Raw genomic sequence first — 20,558 nt, 5'->3', positions numbered from 1 at the left:
CAACGTGTAAAATCAATGCCAAAAAAATATTCATGTCCTCACTAATCTCATAAAATCATAATGTGTGGAAGAAATACGGTTCTCGGGTGGTGCGCGTACATCTAGTCCGGCCTACTCAGAATTCGGCACCTCCAGTCCCCTCATCGACATGCTCACATGCATCATTCACACCTAAAGAGTCTAAAGACTCAACACACATGTACCGGAATAACAAGTAAATATTCATAGCGCACAGCAATGAAAAATGTACTGTAATGAACATACCTTTCATGAAATTAAAATGCGTAAATGTAAACGTGTCATATGAAGTCATAACATGTCAAAAGAGCTCATAGTATCATCATAGACTTATACATTTACTTTAGTTGAATTCAGTTCATTAGTTGTGACTTTCGTATCAGTTTTATCATTTCATCATTATATGATGGATCCATCTACATAAAACCGTGGTACCCGGCGGCTGTCGGACATCAGCGACAGTATTACCCATTCACTGTGCCTATGCCTCATCATTAGCATTTACATATACATCATTAGCATATATATATACATCATTAGTCACAACCACTTCTCATCCTTCAAAACATCATCATTTTCATCACTTAGCAAAATCAAGCATATACGTAAATTTTCTTAAAATCAAGCACGCAATGTAATTTCATAATTTCATAAAAATCATAATAATGATGCATAATCATTTAAAAGCATGATAAATTTGTGCTCAGGACTCTGCAAGGACCAAAAACTCATCCCGGGTGCAAAATGACCATTTTGCCCCTGAAAACTCAAAATGACTGTTTTACCCATGGACTTATAAATTTCGACCCGAAGTTTACCAAACTCCTTAAAACATTCCAAAACATATTTAAAAGTGTTTCTTAGATGTAAACTCAAGCACATTTCAAAACCTAATCGATTCGTTTTAAAACTTGGACCGGGGTCCCGGTTTTAACCCGAATCGAAACGAAACATAACCGAATTTCACCCAACTTATTACCACACCTAATACACACATTGAAAGCCTAAAACCATCAATACCAGCCCCTTAAACCCTCGACCAGACCCCGTAGGCTGCTGGAAAATTCTGCAAGTTGCCATGCTCGAACCCTAGTGCGCCAACTTGAGTTACTCGATCCGAGCTCTAATCAACTCGCACCAGCCTCGCGCCAAGGCTACCTAGGACAAAGTTAAGATTAAAAACACCCTACGGAACCAACCCTAGATGCGCACACTGCCCATGCATCAGCCCGCACGATCTACGAACGAAAGATGGCCAATCTTGGCCCTACTCGACACAATAACAAGGACCGCTCTTAGAAATCGTTCAGCTGCTGTTGAGTCCTACATGGCCATGTCACAACCCACCCCCACCCATGGGTTGCACCGTGGCTTGGTTAGGATCCCCTACAGCCGGACCTCACCCCACAACCCGATCTAGTCAACAAACGCCCAAGCAATCTCTAAACTCGATCGATCTCCCTTCAAGCTTCACAAACCCGAAACTCCAACACCTAGTTACCATTTTTCTCGACATGTGCAGCCCCTTACATCATATAACTAGCAGCCCCTTGCAACAAGGTCAAGGAAAACACGAGGTGTGATCAAACCATGCATGAATTCGAGTAAACCATGCTAGATCGAATGATTCCTCATACAATACATAAATATCATCCTATAACAATATGAATGATGAGAAAAATAGGTTTTGGTCGTGCCTTAAAGAATACAAGCTTACAAACTAGAAGACACGCGCGTCGGGGAAGCACCAGAGAAGCGGGGAGGAGACTTGCTTGAAAATGGTGGAAGAAAACGTGACTTGCTGCTGGTTTTACATGTAAAGGTGCTGCTGAAGGAGGGGTGGGCGGTATGTGGGGATTTAGGTTTAGGGTGTGTTTAGTGTAGTAATTAAATAGTAAACAAAATGCTAATGGGCCCTTAATTATATTTTAAAAAGTTCAAAAAAGGTATTAGACCACTAAGCTTAAAAATAGGCCCATCAAGCCCAAACACAGTCCCGAAAAATATTTCGTTTAGATACGTTTTTTAAAATATTGCCCGAGCCTTCAAAAAATCCTTCGAATCTTTAAAATTTGCGTACCGATAAAAAATATGAACAAGCGAGTAAAAATGCACATTAAGGCCCATTATCGAAAAATACACTTAAAAACACTCCATAATAATTAATTAAAATTAATCATTCAATAAAAATATTTTTTCCTTAATTTCCCCCGTCTCCGTTCCTCGTTCGAGCGCGAAATGCAACTTAAAAACCCTAATGCATGAACTTTTAAAATATCGTGAAATAAATCCTAACCAGGCAATAATTATGCATTAAATGCATAAAATCATTAAACACATAATTTAAATAAAATCCTAGATTGCATGCATTCAGGTTACGCGAATTAAATTTCCTGGATCTTACAACTCTCTCCCCCTTAAAAATAAAATTTTGTCCTCGAAATTTAGAACATACCGAATAACTCCGGGTAGCAACTCCTCATCTCGGTCTTAGTCTCCCAAGTAGCTTCCTCCTCGGAATGATTCAGCCACTTGACTTCGACCATGTGGATCACCTTGTTCCGGAGCCTCCTCTCCTGTCTATCCAAAATCTGAGTAGGTCTCTCTTCGAATTACAGGTACGGTATCAGCTGAAGTGGCTCATAGTTCAGCACATGTGAAGGATTCGACATCTACTTCTGCAGCATAGAGACGTGGAACACATTATGAACTCCTGCAAGATTTGGCGGCAATGCAACTCTGTATGCAAGTGTCCCAACTCTTTCTAGGATCTCGAAGAGTCCAATGAATCTAGGGTTGAGCTTGCCCTTCTTCCCGAACCTCATCACGCCATTCATCGGTGCGAGCTTCACAAAAACATGATCCCCTACTGCGAACTCGAGATCTTGCGCCTTTGATCTGCATAACTTTTCTGACGGCTCTGAGCGTTTCTCATCCTGTCTCAATTCCTGACCACTAACTCTGTTATCTGCCTGACAATATTCGGCCCCAACTCTGCCCTCTCCTACCTCATCCCAATACACTTGCGACCTACACTTCCTCCTGTACAGTGCCTCGTATGGAGCCATACCGATAGAAGCCTGATAACTGTTGTTGTATGTGAACTCCACGAGAGGTAACTTCGGCTCCCAGCTACCCTGGAAGTCGATCCTGCAAGATCAGAGTAGGTCCTCCAGAATCTGAATCACCCTCTCTGACTGTCCGTCTATCTGAGGATGGAAGGCAGTACTGAATAACAGCTTAGTACCCAATGCCTGGTGAAGACTCTTCTAGAATGTAGACGTGAATCTTGAATCCCTATCTGACACGATGGACAGTGAGATCCCATGCAGTCTGACTAACTCTCTTATATGTAGCTCTGGGTACTGAGTCATGGTGAAAGTCTTCCTGATCGGTAGGAAATGAGCTGATTTAGTAAGCCAATCAACAATCACCCAGATGTCATTAAATCTTTCAGTAGTCCTCAGAAGCCCTGTCACGAAGTCCATGGCGATATTCTCCCATTTTCACTCGAAAATAGGGAGTGGTCTAAGCTTCACTGCAGGCCTCTGATGCTTGGCCTTGACATGCTGGCATATCAAACACTCGTAGACGAAACGCAGAATATCCCGCTTCATGCCCGGCCACCAATAAAGATTCTGAAGTTCTTTATACATCTTCGTACTCCATGGATGGATGGAGTACGTGGTGCTGTGGGCCTCGCTCAAGATATCTTCTCTCAGGGAATCACTGTCAGGAACCCATAGGTGGTCTCTATATCTGACTATGTCGTCCACAACTATATATACAGTCTCTAGCCCTTAGCCTCATCCTTCTATCCCCACTTCTGTAACTGATCGACAGAAGTCTGCCCTGTCCGAATTCTTTCAGCATTCATCTCAGAAATCTCTCGTTTAAGACTCAACAGTTCAACTAATTCATCAGTTTCAGTTTTATCGTGATTGGAGTCAGTTTGCTTCGCTTTAGCCTTCTCAACTGAGAGAGCTAGCTTGTGATACTCGTTGACCATGTCATGTAATGTAGAAATAAATTCATCACGTGTAAAGTCGGTTGAACTAAAATTGAATATATGCTCACTGGTTGATTCTAGTTCTGTTTCATCAGCCATCAGACACTTGACTTCCTCATCATCACTGGAGCTTCTCAAGCTCTCAGGTTCTGATTCATCGCTATCAGATTCAGCCCATTTGGATTTACTTTCCTCACCTAGAAGAATTTCGTGTTTCTTTTTGAATGATTTCTTATCATCTTTGGTTCTTCTACTGTGCTCATGAGATTTATTTCCCTTCTCAGCTGATACTCGACTATCTTTCTTTGGCTTAGGACAGTCAGCAATGAAGTGTCCAGTTTTTCAATAGTTGTAGCAAGCATTGGGTTCTTCCTTGGTGTTGTTCATCTAATATTGTCTATTGAAAGGAGCCTCGATTTCTTCTCATGAATATTCCAAATTTTTTGACAAATAATGACATTGCGTCATTGCTTAACTGATCAGTAGTTTTCTCAACTGAACCAGTTGGTTCCATTTTGACTAGCACTAAGAGCTGTTGTAGCTGCTGGTGTGGAAGGTTCTCCTTCTCTCGTTTGTAGCTCAAACTCAGTAGGCTTTTAGATCAGCAAATAGGTCATGAAGTTCGACCTTATTTAGGTCCTTTTATTCTCGCATGGCCATGGTCTTAACATCCCATTATTTGGGAAGACCTCGAACAACTTTTAGTGCAACTTCTTTATTTGAATACACCTTTTCAAGTGCATTCAATTCGTTCATTATGCCATTGATTCTTTCATCATAATCGTGCATAGATTCACCAATCTTCATTTTGATGTTGTTGAATTTTTTAACAACAACTGAGAGTTTATTCTCTTTGGTTTGCTCATTTCCTTCGAGCTGGATTAGCTTATCCTAGATTTCTTTTGCAGTCTTGCACATCTTTATGTTGCTGAAAGTGATTTTACTCAGTGTTTTGTACAAGATATCTTAGGCCACATTGTTCAAATTTGCTTATCTTTTGTCATCTGCTGTCCATTCTTCTCTTGGCTTTTCAATACGATGGGGTGCACCATCAGGTATGGCCACAACAATATTGGCTTTCTGTACTCTCATGGGTCCGTCAGTAATGACATACCACATGTCATCATCTTGTGCAGCTAGATGAGCCTGCATTCTAATCTTCTAGTCATCGAACTCTTCTCTTGAGAACATTGGAATTTTGTTGAAGGAAGACATGATGATCAGATTTTGTAGATAGGAATATTCAGGAACAAGATTCAACTGCTCTGATACCACTTGATAGGATCGGTTGGTAGGTGAAAGTGTGTTTAGAAGGGGGGGTTGAATAAATACTCGACAATTATATCACCTTTTCGAATGATGAAGTCAGTTTAGTGATAAACTAAACTCGAAAATCTTGTTATGTCAATACCAATCAGTTAACTTATGAAAGTGCAGAAATAAACTGACTCACAGATAAAATATAACTGAAATTTAGAGACTCAAGATTTATGGATGTTCGGAGATTTCAATCACTCCTATGTCACCCCTTCTATCTATAAGATAGGATATTCACTAAAAAACTTTGATCAATACAAGACTTGTACAGACCCCCTTCAGTTTTGGACTTAACAATGTCAAACTGAAACTCTTAGTTTCAATATAGTTTATCAGTTCTCAACTGATCTGAAACTACTTAGCACAACTGATCTCTTTAAGATCGAATAATACAACAATATATGTTTGTGCTTGTAAGCTCAATGTATAGCCTTTGAATGCTATGAATATATACGCTAAGTGTGAGCTTTTGAAAACTTTAAGTATGAACAGAAAGCTTAGTGAGAATTTCAACAGAACAACAACTTGGTTATATGTGTCACTTGTTTTCTCAGCTGCTCTTCACGGCTATTTATAGTCTTTGCTTCAAACGGTAACAATGAATGTGTTTGAATCTATGTATCCGTTGTTTGCCACGTCAATATCCTTCTGACTAGTCATACATTGTAGCATTGCTGATATGCGATGTTCCCACTACATGTTACAGTCTGCTTTTGTACAGTTTTCGGTTGATAGTTACATTCCTTAACTGATGACGCTAATAGCTCACAACTGATTGCACTAAGACTGATCAGTTCCAACTGATCATCCAGTTGACTACACATTTCAGTTAGCTTAGTTCAGTTGCCTTGTCTGCGCACTAATCTCCAGTTAGGCAACTAATATATTTTGCGTATATTTTGGATCAGCTCTATTCAGTCTTCTTGATCAGTTATTTCAATCTTTAATCGCTCTATTTATCAAACTTCCGAAATTAAGTTTCCAACACCTGCACTTTTCCCATACAGATAGTGTCTCCAAAACTTCAGGGCAAATACCACTACTGCTAGCTCGAGGTCATGAGTCGGATAATTATTCTCACGGAACTTCAGCTGTCTAGACTCGTAGGCTATAACTCTGTCATGCTACATCAGAACCGCGCCCAAACCGAGCTTCGAAGCATCTGTGTAAACCACGAACTCTCTCTGTCCTGATGGAATAGCTAGAACTGGTGTCGTGGTCAATGCTAGCTTCAGTCTGTCAAAGCTCTCTTGGCACTCAGATCCCCAAATAAAATTGGCATTTTTCTTCGTCAAGGCGGTCATAGGCACCGCAATAGAAGACAAGCCCTGAATTAATTTCATGTAGTACCCACCCAATCCTAAGAAGCTACGGATCTCTGTCACGCTCTTAGGCACTGGCCAATCTCTTACTGCTTCGACCTTACTGGGGTTGACCCCAATACCCTCTTGAGATACGATGTGGCCCAAGTATACCACTCTGTCAAACCAGAACTCACACTTACCGAACTTGGCATACAGCCATCTGTCCTGCGAAGTCTGCACTATAGTCCTCAGGTGTTGACTGTGCTCCTCCTTGCTCTTCGAATAGATCGGGATATCGTCAATGAAAACTATGAAGAACTGATCCAAGTATGGCTGAAACACGCGATTCATGATATCCATGAAGATCGCTGGCCCGTTCGTCAAATCGAAGGACATCACCAAAAACTCATAGTGCTCATAACACGTCCGGAAGGCTGTCTTATGCACATTAGACTCTCTCACTTTCAACTGATGGTATCCGGATCGAAGATCTATCTTCGAGAACACTGATGCTCCCTGAAGCTGATCAAAAAAATCCTCGATCCTCGACAATAGATACTTGTTCTTGACTTTGACTCTGTTCAGCTCCCGGTAGTCGATACAAAGCCGCATGCTGCCATATTTTTTCTTGACAAACAGTACCGGTGCGCCCCATGGAGAAAATCTAGGGTGAATGAAACACTTATCTAGCAAATCATGTATCTGGTCTTTCAGTTCTTTCATCTCTGCAGGTGCTAGATGATAGGGTGCCTTAGAGATCGGCACTGTACTTGGCATGAGCTCAATAGAAAAGTCCACCTCTCTGTCTGGTGGAATGCCTGAAACATCGTCAGGGAAAACACTGGAGAATTCTCTGACCAAACTTCCTCTAGCTTCTGATCGACTGGCTCTAACACTGATACAATGCTGGCCAAAAATGCCCGACAGCCTCTCTTCACAAAATTCCTCGCACACATGCAGTAAATGACGTGCGGCATCTGCTGGTGTCTGGCTGCCTAAAAAATAAACGGTTTACCACTGGGCGGTCGGACAGACACTGACCTCTGTCGAAAGTCTATGACAGCTCCGTTCAATGAAAGCCAATCCATACCCAGAATAATATCGAACTCCTGCAACGGTAGCACTATCAAATCTGCATGTACCGTATATTTCTGTAACTGAAGCTCCAATGTCTTCACTATATCCATGAAGATCGCTAGCGCGTTCATCAAACCAAAGGACATCACCAAAAACTCATAGTGCTCATAACACGTCCGGAAGGCTGTCTTATGCACATTAGACTCTCTCATTTTCAGCTGATGGTATCCGGATCAAAGATCTATCTTCGAGAACACTGATGCTTCCTGAAGCTGATCAAAAAAATCCTCGATCCTCGACAACAGATACTTGTTCTTGACTTTGACTCTGTTCAGCTCCCGGTAGTCGATACAAAGCCGCATGCTGCCATCTTTCTTCTTGACAAACAGTACCGGTGCGCCCCATGGAGAAAAGCTAAGGTGAATGAAACCCTTATCTATCAAATCATGTATCTGGTCTTTCAGTTCTTTCATCTCTGCAGGTGCTAGATGATAGGGTGCCGTAGAGATCGGCACTGTACTTGGCATGAGCTCAATAGAAAAGTCCACCTCTCTGTCTGGTGGAATGCCTGAAACATCGCCAGGGAAAACACTGGAGAATTCTCTGATCAAACGTCCTCTAGCTTCTGATCGACTGGCTCTGACACTGATACAATGCTGGCCAAAAATGCCCGACAGCCTCTCTTCACAAAATTCCTCGCACACATGCAGTAAATGACGTGCGGCATCTGCTGGTGTCTGGCTGCCTAAAAAATAAACGGCTTATCACTGGGCGGTCGGACAGACACTGACCTCTGTCGAAAAACTATGACAGCTCCGTTCAATGAAAGCCAATCCATACCCAGAGTAATGTCGAACTCCTGCAACGGTAGCACTATCAAATCTGAATGTGCCGTATATTTTTGTAACTGAAGCTCCAATCTCTTCACTATCTGGGAAGTGAACATCTGATCTTCGGATGGAATCAACACTCTGAACCTTGAATTTATCGCCACTGGTATGATTCTTAGTCGCTTGACGTAGGGGTGTCAAAAATGAACCCGACACGCTAACCCGACACGGGACGACACGAAAAATATCGGGTTTGGGTTTATGATTTTCGGGTTTGGGTTGAAACGGGTCGGACCCGAATGAAACCCGTTAAAAAAAAATTTCCGGGTGGGTTCGGGTTGACCCGGGTTGACCTGGAAAAAATATCAGGTCACCCAGTGATCCGAACCCACCCGACCCATCATGTTTTATTTAAAAAAAAAGTTTTACAATTTACACAACTATTTTCTAGGCCCAGAGTTTCTCATTTCTAAACTAAAATAAAGCCCAACCCATTAATTCTCTAATGTATCTAAAGATTAACCCTTGTAGTTGTTGGCTTCTCATTTCTCATCTCGTCCAGCCTCCAGACGTATCTTTCTCCGCTTCTCACTCAAGAGTCCAAGTGAAACCCTTCACGGCTAATCCGCTTCATTTAAGCTTCTGCTTGGAATTTTGTGCGCTGTTTTTTTACTCGTAGTGGTTGTGGCCTTATTTTTCATCTGCAAAAGCAGAGCAGCGAGAAATATTGGTCCTTGGAAGACTGGATTGAGTGGGCAATTGCAGAAAGCATTCATTACAGGTATGCTTATCCATTTCATAGAATAGTAGACTGGATTGAGTATATTGGAAGACTGGATTGAGTGGGCAATTGCATACTGGAATTGAGTGGGCAATTGCAGAAAGCATTCATTGGAATTATTCGATTATATGCTTGTTGAATTATTCGATTATGGATTATTGTGGGCAATTGCAGAAAGCATTCATTGTGAAAGCATTCATTATATGCTTTCAACATATATATGGTCCACTCTACTATTCTATGTATGCTATGTAAATGCTTGTTGAATTATTCGATTATATGAGCTGCAATTTTCGTAAATCATTTCAATTTTCCAAGAAGTCATATAAATCTGCTTTCATAGACTTGTATGCTATAAAATATTTTGACATTAATTGGAAGAAAAACAATAAACAAATAAAATCAAAAGATTGACTCATTTGTAACAGATGTAATATAATATGCATTATTGTGAAAGTGGGTTTTCTTGGAGGAAAAAAAGGGGAAGAGTGATATGACTTGAATATATTGGTCCAAAACAGGATGTCTTATGACTTAAAACTTTCCTTTACACCGAAAGAAAGAAAAGATAGGTGTATATGGAGTTCCTTTTGGTTGTATTAGTCAATGACAATTGACAAACACAAATAAGACAATCTCGAGTTGACCAATATGATTTCAAGTATGTGCTGAGATTTGTTCAAAGATTTATATAACAAATAACAATCAATATCTTTATACAATGCCTTGTTTATTTTTCTCAGGTTGTTACTTGTTTTGAAGGAATTGTTAATTTTTTGCTTGTAACTAATAATATTTTTATGCCTTTTTATTGATAGAATGAGTTCATAACCTATTGATCTTGTTCACGAGGAGGATAGTGTGGAAGGTGTACGTGTGTTGGATTTAGATGTTGATGAAGAAACAGGTAATAACTTGCAAGGCCGGGCCTCCGGAAGTGTTAAATGAAAGAGACCTTTAAAATCACAATGGTGGCAATATTTTGAGATGCTTCCAGAAGTAGAAGGAGAAGAAAAGCGTTGAAAATGTAAAACATGTGGGACTACGTACAAAGCAGACAGTATCATGGGGACAGGTAATCTCCAACGCCATATTCTCAAACAGTGTCCTAGACAGAGAACTCGTGATATTGCTCAGGCTTTGTTAGAACAAGGCGATAAAAGTCTTGCCATAAGGTCACAAAAGTTTAGCCAAGAAAGATTTAGAGAGTTGCTAATATTAGCAATTGTGAGACATGATTTACCGTTTCAGGTTGTGGAATATGAGACAATTAGATCAATTTTTATATATTTGGAACCTCAAGTCAATCATTTCACTAGAAACACCGCAAGGGCTGATATTCTCAAGATGCATAAAAATGAATACAATAGACTAGCTCAAGAAATGCGTTCATGCCCTGGAAAAATTTGTTTCACTTCCGATTTGTGGACTTCTATTTCCACTGATGGCTATGTATGTTTGACAGCGCATTTCATTGATTCTAATTGGGTTTTGCAAAAAAGGATTATCAACTTCTCTTACATGTCTCCACCTCATCTGGTATTGCATTGTGTGATAAAATCAATAGCTTATTCAATCTTTGGGGAATTCAGAGAAAGGTTTTCACAATTACGTTGGACAATGCCGCTGCAAATGATGTGTTTGTTGGCCTTTTAAGGGATCATCTTAGTTTAAATTGTTCATTAGTGAATGGTGGCGAGTTTTTGCATGTTCGTTGTTGTGCACACATTCTCAATTTAATTGTCCAAGAAGGTTTGAAACTAATTGATCATTCTGTTGATAAGATTCGTGAATGTGTAAAGCATGTAAAAGGCTGTCAAGTGAGAAAGAAAAAGTTTGTAGAATCTGTTACCCAAACTTCGCTGGATCCTAAGAAATCACTAAGGCAATATGTTCCTACTAGAGGGAATTCTACTTATTTGATGCTTTCTAGTGCCATTTATTATCGACATGCTTTTAATCATTTGAAATTGACTGATACTAATTTCACACACTGTCCATTGGTTGACGAGTGGGTTCAAGCTGAAAAAATATGCAAATTTCTTGAGGTTTTCTATGAGACAACAACTTTGTTTTCTGGGGTGAAATATCCTACTGCCAACCTTTATTTTCCTCGTGTCTTTACGGTTCAATTGACATTAAGTCAATCCTTGCAAAGCTCTGATGATTTCATGAGATCAATGGCCAATCGGATGTTTCAGAAATTTGACAAGTACTGGAAAGAATATAACATTTTGTTGTCCATTGCTGTGATAGTTGATCCGAGGTTCAAGATGCAGTTTGTTGAGTTTTGTTACAACAAGTTATATGGACATGGTAGTAACGAATTAAGTCTGGTGAAGTCTAAATTAGTTTCTTTGTTTGAGGAATATATGGGCCTTGCTTCTAAATCAAGTAGTAGCAACACATCTACGAGTTCTCACAGTGGCATTGATGATAATGCTTCTCTTCCTCTAAATTCAAACAGTGGATGCATGGATGTTTTGAAGGTATTTATGATAATTTTTTACTTTTCGTTACCAATACATTTAATTTATGATGTAGGAATTTGACACATTTCAAAGAACAGAATTAAATGATAGAGCTCAAAAGAGTCAATTAGATCTTTATTTGGATGAACCGAAAATTGACAGATCTTCAAATTGTGATGTTCTTGCATTTTGGAAAGCTTACCAATTTAGGTATCCTGAACTTGCACAAATGGCCAGAGTTATTTTGAGTGTTCCAATTTCTACAGTTGCTTCTGAATCAGCTTTTAGCACGGGTGGTAGGATACTTGACCAATATCGTAGTGAAATGAAGCCTGATGTTGTTGAGGCGTTGGTTTTTTGTAGAGATTGGTTAGTTGGACAGAAAGGTTAGTGATTCTTCTTGTTATTTTCATTTTAAAGTTATCTGTTTTACTAATATTTTATTTTTGTAGAAACTACAGGAGTGAGGTTGGATGATTTGACTGAAAATGTTATGAATTTATTCATAAATGAGGATGATGGATCAAACAATGTTGCAACGGATGATTGATGATTCTAACAATGATATGATACCTAGTATTGAAAAGTAAGTTAAATTTTATAAATTCATAATTTTTGAAAACTTTCAGCCTTTCTTATTTTTCTTGAAAATGTTATTTAAAGGTTTGACTTCTACAAACAAATGTAGAACAATGAAGAAGTCAGAAGACAGAAGTGGAGCTTGATTATTGTCACTTGAAAGTTGAAAATTATTTTGTTATGTTTGAAGACTTTTTGAATAGCTTTTGTTATTATGTGTTTGAATTAAATGTTATTATTATCATTATGTGTTTTGAATATTTATCTAATTATTGTGTTGAAAATTAATACTACACATAGACAACTAAAATTCTATTACACATAATCACAACATTACACATTCTTAATGAGAAACTTGTGAGGATATTATTAGAAATGTTAGCTATATACTCACATATCTCAGTATATTATAGCAGACGGTGTTTTTTTTTTTCTTCACTTGAAATAATTTATGTTTTATTTTGTATTTTTACAAGAACCAGTTTGTGGTACATATTACTTAAATTTTTTATATTAAATAACTTCTATTACCATGCACTAAGGTTTAAAAATTGAATGGAATCAATATACTTTGGAGAATTGAAATGTCTATGAGCCAAAAATAGAAAGTCCGTATCATACTCAAAATTTAATAAGAAAGCAAGTAGGAGTAGCCATCTGTGCCTTGAAAATATCGGGTAATGCTAGTCCCAATTGTTGGAATTTTGATGCTTAATGAATGAAAATTAAGCAAATAAATCAATGTGTTTGATTGGAAAAATTTGAAACGAAGAACGAAACTTAATGAACGAATATTAAGTTCGGTGGTTCTGAATAAAACTCGAAAAGAGTTCATCATATGTTGAACGAACTTAAAACGAGTAGTTGGAACATGTAAGGGACGAAAATCGAAAGAAAGGAAAAAAAATTGCGCATGAACAGTAGCAAGCGCGCACCTGCGCGCGGATCTGCTCGCAGGCGCGGACCCGTGCGCGGTTCTGCGCGCGGTACGCGCGCCTGCCGAGCGCCCTTGGCAGGCGCTGACGAGAGGTGCCGAGCGCTGCTCGACAGCGCGCACGCGCACGCCAGCGCAGGCGTGCGCATAGACGTGTCCCTTCGAGTTTTTCAGACATTTTTTCATTTCTTTGGCATTGTTTGATGCTTGTGATCAGTTACAATGGTCAAGAGACACATCCCTCTCATATTTGAATACCACAAACAACAATCTTAAGAAGAATTTTGGATTTTTGATTATTTGCAAGAAGAATTTGAATGGCGTCAACATCTACAATACCACAAACAACACCAATCTCTTTAATTTTTTTTGAAATATAATTTCACATTTAAATTTTTTTAAATAAAGATAAAAGTTTCATTTCAAAATACCAAAGAGACATGTACCATGTAATTTTTTAAAAAACTTTTTCCCCCTAACATTTCACGTTGATTTTCAACAGAGACACTTTCTGAAAATTTTAAATTTGAAGGTTTTTTTCTATATTTTTTATTATTTTTTATTTTTTTGATTTTTTTTCATTAATTTTTTTTAAAAAATAAATAAAATTCGGGTTAGGCGGGTTAGACGGGTTGAGTCGGGTTAGACGGGTTCGTGTTCGGGTTGGGGGTTTTCGGGTTGCTTCATGTTCGGGTTGGGTTCGTGTTGAAAAAAAAATCGCGGGTTGACCCGAAACCCGACCCACCCGACCCGATTGACACCCCTAGCTTGACGAAAGATTCGGATATAAATGAATGCGTAGCCTCTGAATTTAGCAATGTATGTGTGGCTACACCTGAAGTATATATCCTCATGTGACAAAAAATCAAATCTGATCGTGTTGAAACTTAAGAAATTTCTTATCGGCAATTATCCCAAAATCCTCAAAAATTCACTGGATTAATCCCAAACATTCTTCAAAATTTTCTAATTTGACTTCCAAATTTTCGAAATTTGCAAATTGGCCATTAAAGTTTCGAAAATTACATTTTGGCCCTATGAAAATTTTCGAAAATTACAATTTGACCCCTGAACATTTTTGAATTAATACCCCATAAAATCATAAAATTATCGAAAAATTAGAATTAAATCCCCAATTTTTAATAAGTTTCGAAAATAGTCCCCTAAAAATCTCGATTTCAGCAATTAGGTTTTCATTTTATTGGTTATTACAATTGGGTCCTAAAATGCTCCAATTAAACAACTAAATTCTTAATCCCAACTTGGTAGAACATACAGCCTAATGTGTTTTAATTTATCAATCTCATAATATAATTCTCATCACAAGCATAAAATCCATGCAATCAAGCGATAAATCAAAATCTTAAACATAAAGGTTACCAGTAATCAATGTCGAATATGGCTCTACCTCGGCCTCCTCGGCATGCATCACATATGCTCAGCCAGTAATGAGACCCGTATTCCTAGGGCAGTCTGCTGCTTTATGACACTCCTGCACGCAAACGAAGAATGTGTAGGTCCCTCATAAACACTTGCCGAGATGGAACTTGTTGCACTGCGTGCATAGCTGTCTCTCTGCCGGCTTCGGCGCCCCTGGTACCTGCGGTGGCTTCTGCTGAACAGGCCTCCTAATCTTTCCCTGGGTGGCCCGGTAAACTTCTTTTTCTGCGGCTGGGAGCTGGGCTGGGCCTGATGCCGCTTCCGCTGCATCTCAAAATCGATGTCCCTCAAGGCCTACTCGGCCAGGAAAGCACAATCAGTCGCATCATCGTAACTAGCCGGTCTCATCAGCATCACATCCCGGCGCAACGTCGGCCTCAGCCCATCCATGAAATGCCTCAGCTTCTGGGCGGAATCTCTAGCAATGAGGGGCACAAAATGACAGCCCCTGTCAAACTTACGGATGAACTCCGCCACAGTCGATTCTCCCTTGTCAACGGCCCCTGACATCCGCTGGGAATACTTGTCGTAGAACATCTCCTTGAACTGCTCCCAAGTGAGGGTGGCCAAGTACACTCCGTGGGCAGCTCCCTCCCACCATAGGGATGCGTCATCCCTCAGCATATATGCGGCGCACCTGACCTGGTCGTCGTCCCTCATATCAAGGTACAGAAAATGCAGCTCCAGAGATCGAATCCAACCCTATGCCAGGAACGGATTAGTGGTGCCCCCAAACTCCTTCGGGTTGAGCCGCCTAAACTTCTAAAAATATCAGTCTGAGGTCTGGGAGCCTTCTGCACCTGCTCCAATAACCTAGCCATACCCTCTAGTACACGGGTAGCTGCATCCATCGGGGGTAGTGGTGGTGGTCCTCACCCATCTCCAGGAATATCGTCACGTCTGTCTGCGCTGGGTTCACATTTGGAAGGCATGATATCTGAATACAGTCCAATTTATAAATGTAACCCATCATGCACTATAATATAGTTTTTCAAAATATTAAGTCTTTAAATCATAAAAGCAGCTAAACATGCACTGTAAATCATCGTAAAACGTACATCATACAATCATGCAGGTGATAGCAGTAAATCATTTAAAAAATTTAAAACATAAAAGCTTACAGACTTGAGGCTTGAAAACTGAACTGCAGAAGCTGGCGGTGGCACAACACTAAACAGAACCCTTGCTCTGATACCAACTGTGACATCTAGCAGTTTAAAATGCTGCTAATTTTTTTTTATATAAAGCTCGCATTTTCGAAATAAACACTTGAATATTTTTACATGCTTGCAATCCTACTGAAAAATATATTGTTTATAAATAATCGTAAATATTTGACAATAAAAATATAGCAGTTTAAAATGGCCAAACTCATCAAAATAAGCGTAAACATAATCGAGTAAAATCATAATAATCATCAACGTGCCAAAACCAATGGAAAAAAATACTCATGTCCTCACTAATCTCATAAAATCATAATGTGCGAAAGAAATGCGGTCCTCGGGTCATGCGCGCACATCCAGTCCTGCCTACTCAGAATTCGGCACCTCCAGTCCCCTCATCGACATGCTTACCTGCATCATTCATACCTAGTAAGTCTAAAGATTCAACACACTCATACCGGAATAACAAGTACATATACATAGCATAGATCATTGAAAAATATACTATAATCAACAAACATTTCATGAACTTAAAAACCGTAAATGTAAACGTGTCATATGAAGTTATAACATGTCAAAACAGCTCATCGTATCATCATATACTTATACATTTACTTTAATTGAATTCAGTTCAATAGTTGTGACTTTCGTATCACCTTTATCGTTTCATCATTATACGATGGATCCATCTACATAAAACTGTGGTACCCGACGACTGTCGGATATCAGCGACAATATTATCTATCCACTTTGCTTAGGCCTCTTCATTAGCCTTTACATATACATCATTAGAATTTACATATACATCATTAGTCACAACCAATTCTCATCCTTCAAAACATCATCATTTTCATCACTTAACAAAATCATGCATATATGTCAATTTTCTTAAAATCAAGCACGCAACGCAATTTTCATAATTTCATAAAAATCATAATCAGGATGCAAAAACATTTAAAAGAATGTTAAATTTGTTCTCAAGATGCTGCCAGGACCAAAAACTCACCTCGGGTGAAAAATGACCATTTTGCTCCTGAAAACCCAAAATAAGATCATTTTGCTCCCGGAAACCCAAAATAACCGTTTTAACCCTGGAGCTCTAAATTTCGACCCGAAGTTTATCAAACTCCTTAAAACATCCTAAAACATATTTAAAAGTGTTTCTTAGACGTAAAATCAAGCTCATTTCAAAACGTAATCGATTTGTTTTAAAACTTGGACCGGAGTCCCAATTTTAACCCGAATCGAATCGAAACTTAACCGAATTTCTCCCAACTTATTACCACACCTAATACACACATTAACAGCCCTAAAACCTTCAATACCAGCACCTTAAACCCCTCGACCAGACCCCATAGGCTGCTGGAAAATTCTGCAAGTTTCCATGCTCGAACCTTAGTGCGCCAACTTGAGTTATTCGATCCTAGTTCTAATCAACTCACACCAGCCTCGCACCAAGGCTACCAAAGACCAAGTTCAGACTAAAAACACCCTACGGAACCAACCATAGATGCGCACACTTCCCATGCATCAGCCCGCACGATCTACAAACGAAAGATGGCCGATCTTGGCCCTACTCGACACAATCACAAGGACCGCTCTTAGAAATCGTCCAGATGCTGTTGTTTCCTCCTTGGCCATGTCACAATACTCCCCCCCCCCCCCCCCCCCCCATGGTCTGCACCGTGGCTTGGTTAGGCTCCCCTACAGCCGGACCTCCCCACAACCCAATCTAGTCCACAAACGCCCAAACAAGCTCGAGACTCGATCTATATCCCTTCAAGCTTGACAAACCAGAAACTCCAGCACCTAGTCACCATTGTTCTCGACATGTGCAGCCCCTTACGTCATATAACTAGCAGCCCCTTGCAACAAGGTCAAGAAAAACGTGAGGTGTGATCAAAACATGCATGAATTCGAGTAAACCAAGCTAGATCGAATGATTCCTCATACAAATACATATGTATCAGCCTATAATTATATGAATGATGAGAAAGAACAGGTTTTGGGCATGCCTTAAAGATTATAAGCTTACAAACTCGAAGATACGCGCGTCGGGGAAGCACCGGAGAAGCGGGGAGGAGACTTGCTTGAAATGGTGGAAGAAAATGTGACTTGCTGCTGGTTTTACACGTAAAGGTGCTGCTGAAGGAGGGGTGGGCGGCTGTTATGTGGGGATTTAGGTTTAGGGTGTGTTTAGTGTAGTAATTAAATAGTAAACAAAATGCTAATGGGTCCTTAATTATATTTTAAAAAGTTTACAAAAGGTCTTGAGACCAATAAGCTTAAAAATAGGCCCATCAAGCCCAAATACTCTCTCGAAAAATATTTCGTTCAGGTACATTTTTGAAAATATTGCATGAGCCTTCAAAAAGTCCTCCGAATCGTTAAAATTTGCGTGCCGATAAAAAATATGACCAAGTGAGTAAAAATATCCATTAAGGCCCATTATCAAAAAATACACTTAAAAACACTCATAATAATTAATTAAAATTAATCAATCAATAAAAATATTTTTTTCTTAGTTTTCCCGGTCTTCGTTCCTCGTTCGAGCGCGAAATGCAACTTAAAAACCCTAATTCATGAACTTTTAAATACCGTGAAATAAATCCTTACCATGCAATAATTATCCATAAAATCATTAAACACATAATTTAAATAAAATCCTAGATTGCATGCATTCAGGTCACGAGAATTAAATTTCATGGACCTTACACTTTGCGCACCTGAACAAGAGCTGCGGCCGCCACCTCGCTTAATTAGGATCCTATCTAGACTAGGACTCTTCCATCTATTAAACCACCAACCCTCTCGCACCCTAGCCATCCCTGGACCATGTTCCAACCCTTGGTCGCCAATCTAAGCCAGCATCAAACCGCCTGCCGGCGTGCGAAGCCAGCCATGCGCACGCATGGGAGAAGTCCTAGCCCTATTGGACTCATCCTCAGCTGCTGTCAATGAGTCCTAGCCGTGCACTAGGACTCTTCCTAACATCAAGCCATATCCTTCACGACTCCTGCCCAAGTGATAAGTTCAAGATTTGCACTTAATTTATATTGGAATCCATTTTGAATTATGCTTGTTTCGAACAGAATTATGCGTTTTGGTTTGTTTTGATTGTCTTTTCAGGAATGGAGAAAATAGCGACACGAAGTCAAGTGGACCAAGAAAACAACATACCGCGCAACCGAGAGCACACCAACGGACAGTGGTGCGCGCGCGATCGCGCCACATCACGCGCAGCCGCGCACGCAAAGATGAGTCACCCGAGCAGAACATCGCGCGCCATCGCTCCAACTCTCGCGCACCCGTGCGCAAGTACGAGCCAACAAGCAGACGCCTACGCGCCATCGCGCCAGTTCTCGTGCTACCCGCGCGCATACATGCACGGCCAGACACAGCAGCTCGCGCGCCACCGCGCCATTTTCACCGCCACCGCGCGCGCTGCGTCTCAGAATAATATATAAGGTGCGAGTAGGTCAATCTGAGGAGACACGCCTGTTTTGGACGAAAATATAGGGAGAAGACTCGGAGCGAAGGCGAGACGAAGGCAAGACACGCGAAGATCGATTACAAAGATGAAGAGCGACGAATCTGGGGACAGAGACGACACTTCGGATTTGTTATCTGTCTTTTGCATTTCTATTTTCTCATATGTCAATGTCGAAAACTTTGAACATGCGTCGTTTTTATTTCGATTTCATGATGAACTAATCTCTCATTCTAGAGAATGATGTAGCTTAGTGGACACGATGATTTGACGTGGTTATTTTATAAGATTGAATTCCATTTCATGTTTACTTGTGTTTCTCTGTGTTTATTGCACTGCAATTTACTGGCCATAAATTGTTTGTTGTTTGATTAATTCTACAACTCGGGAGAGGGACTAGGATTATAGATCATTAGAACACATCGTTAAATGTTTATAGCGTTCGGAAGGCGTATAACTTTAGCGAGGCTTAGTAAGAACGTTGTTTGCATTTATCTATGAAACTTAGATTCTAATTAGGAATAATTGAATCGAAGTTGATAGATACAGTTATTCGTCACTTGGGAAAGGAGGAATAACATAACCTAAGTGTTCTTGGCCATTAAATAATTGGAATTCAGGAATATAAATTCAACTGTGAATATTTATCGTGGAAACTTTGTGAAATCATTTCTCTAGATATTCTCTCATTATTATTTCTCAATTCGGTGATTTAATTAATTCATTGTTTTCAATTAATTCGTTCAAACAACCTAACCTTTTATTTGATTCTTCTAAATAAATTTAAGACTATTTTAATTACGAGCACTGATATACATTTTTTATACACACTCCTCGTGGGATCGATATCTGTACTCTAACCAGTACTAAAACTTGACACCGTACACTTGCGGTAGTGAAAACTCGCAACAAGTTTTTGGCGCCGTTACCGGGGAGTGTCAAATTTGAATTTATATCAGTATTGTTACCAATTAGTCTAGATTTTAATTTAGATCTTTTATTTTATTTTATTTTTTGATTTATTCACTTTCTCTGTTTGACAGTGCATGCTAAGATCACACAGCCCTGATTTGCTTATTTTTGATCCGGAGATCGAGCGAACTGCGAGAAGATTGAGAAAAGCGAGAAGGGAAGAAATCAAAGCG

The 20,558-nt window shown here is 39.7% G+C and overlaps 1 protein-coding gene across 1 annotated transcript; it reads left to right on the top strand.

Annotated features, from left to right (window-relative positions):
• The first annotated feature begins 10,719 nt into the window (after positions 1-10,719).
• Positions 10,720-12,670, top strand: LOC142550563 (zinc finger BED domain-containing protein RICESLEEPER 2-like). Its single transcript, XM_075659636.1, has 5 exons — positions 10,720-10,788; positions 10,839-11,825; positions 11,881-12,193; positions 12,260-12,393; positions 12,471-12,670. The coding sequence occupies exons 1-4, from the start codon at positions 10,720-10,722 to the stop codon at positions 12,355-12,357; spliced, it is 1,467 nt and encodes a 488-aa protein (XP_075515751.1). The 3' UTR covers positions 12,358-12,393; positions 12,471-12,670.
• Positions 12,671-20,558: the final 7,888 nt, after the last annotated feature.

This window comes from Primulina tabacum, chromosome 7 (genome assembly GCF_025594145.1).
Source record: "Primulina tabacum isolate GXHZ01 chromosome 7, ASM2559414v2, whole genome shotgun sequence".
NCBI classification, from domain to species: Eukaryota; Viridiplantae; Streptophyta; class Magnoliopsida; order Lamiales; family Gesneriaceae; genus Primulina; species Primulina tabacum.
The sequence above is the reverse complement of the archived record's forward strand: the minus strand, read 5'-3'. Positions and strand labels throughout refer to the sequence as shown.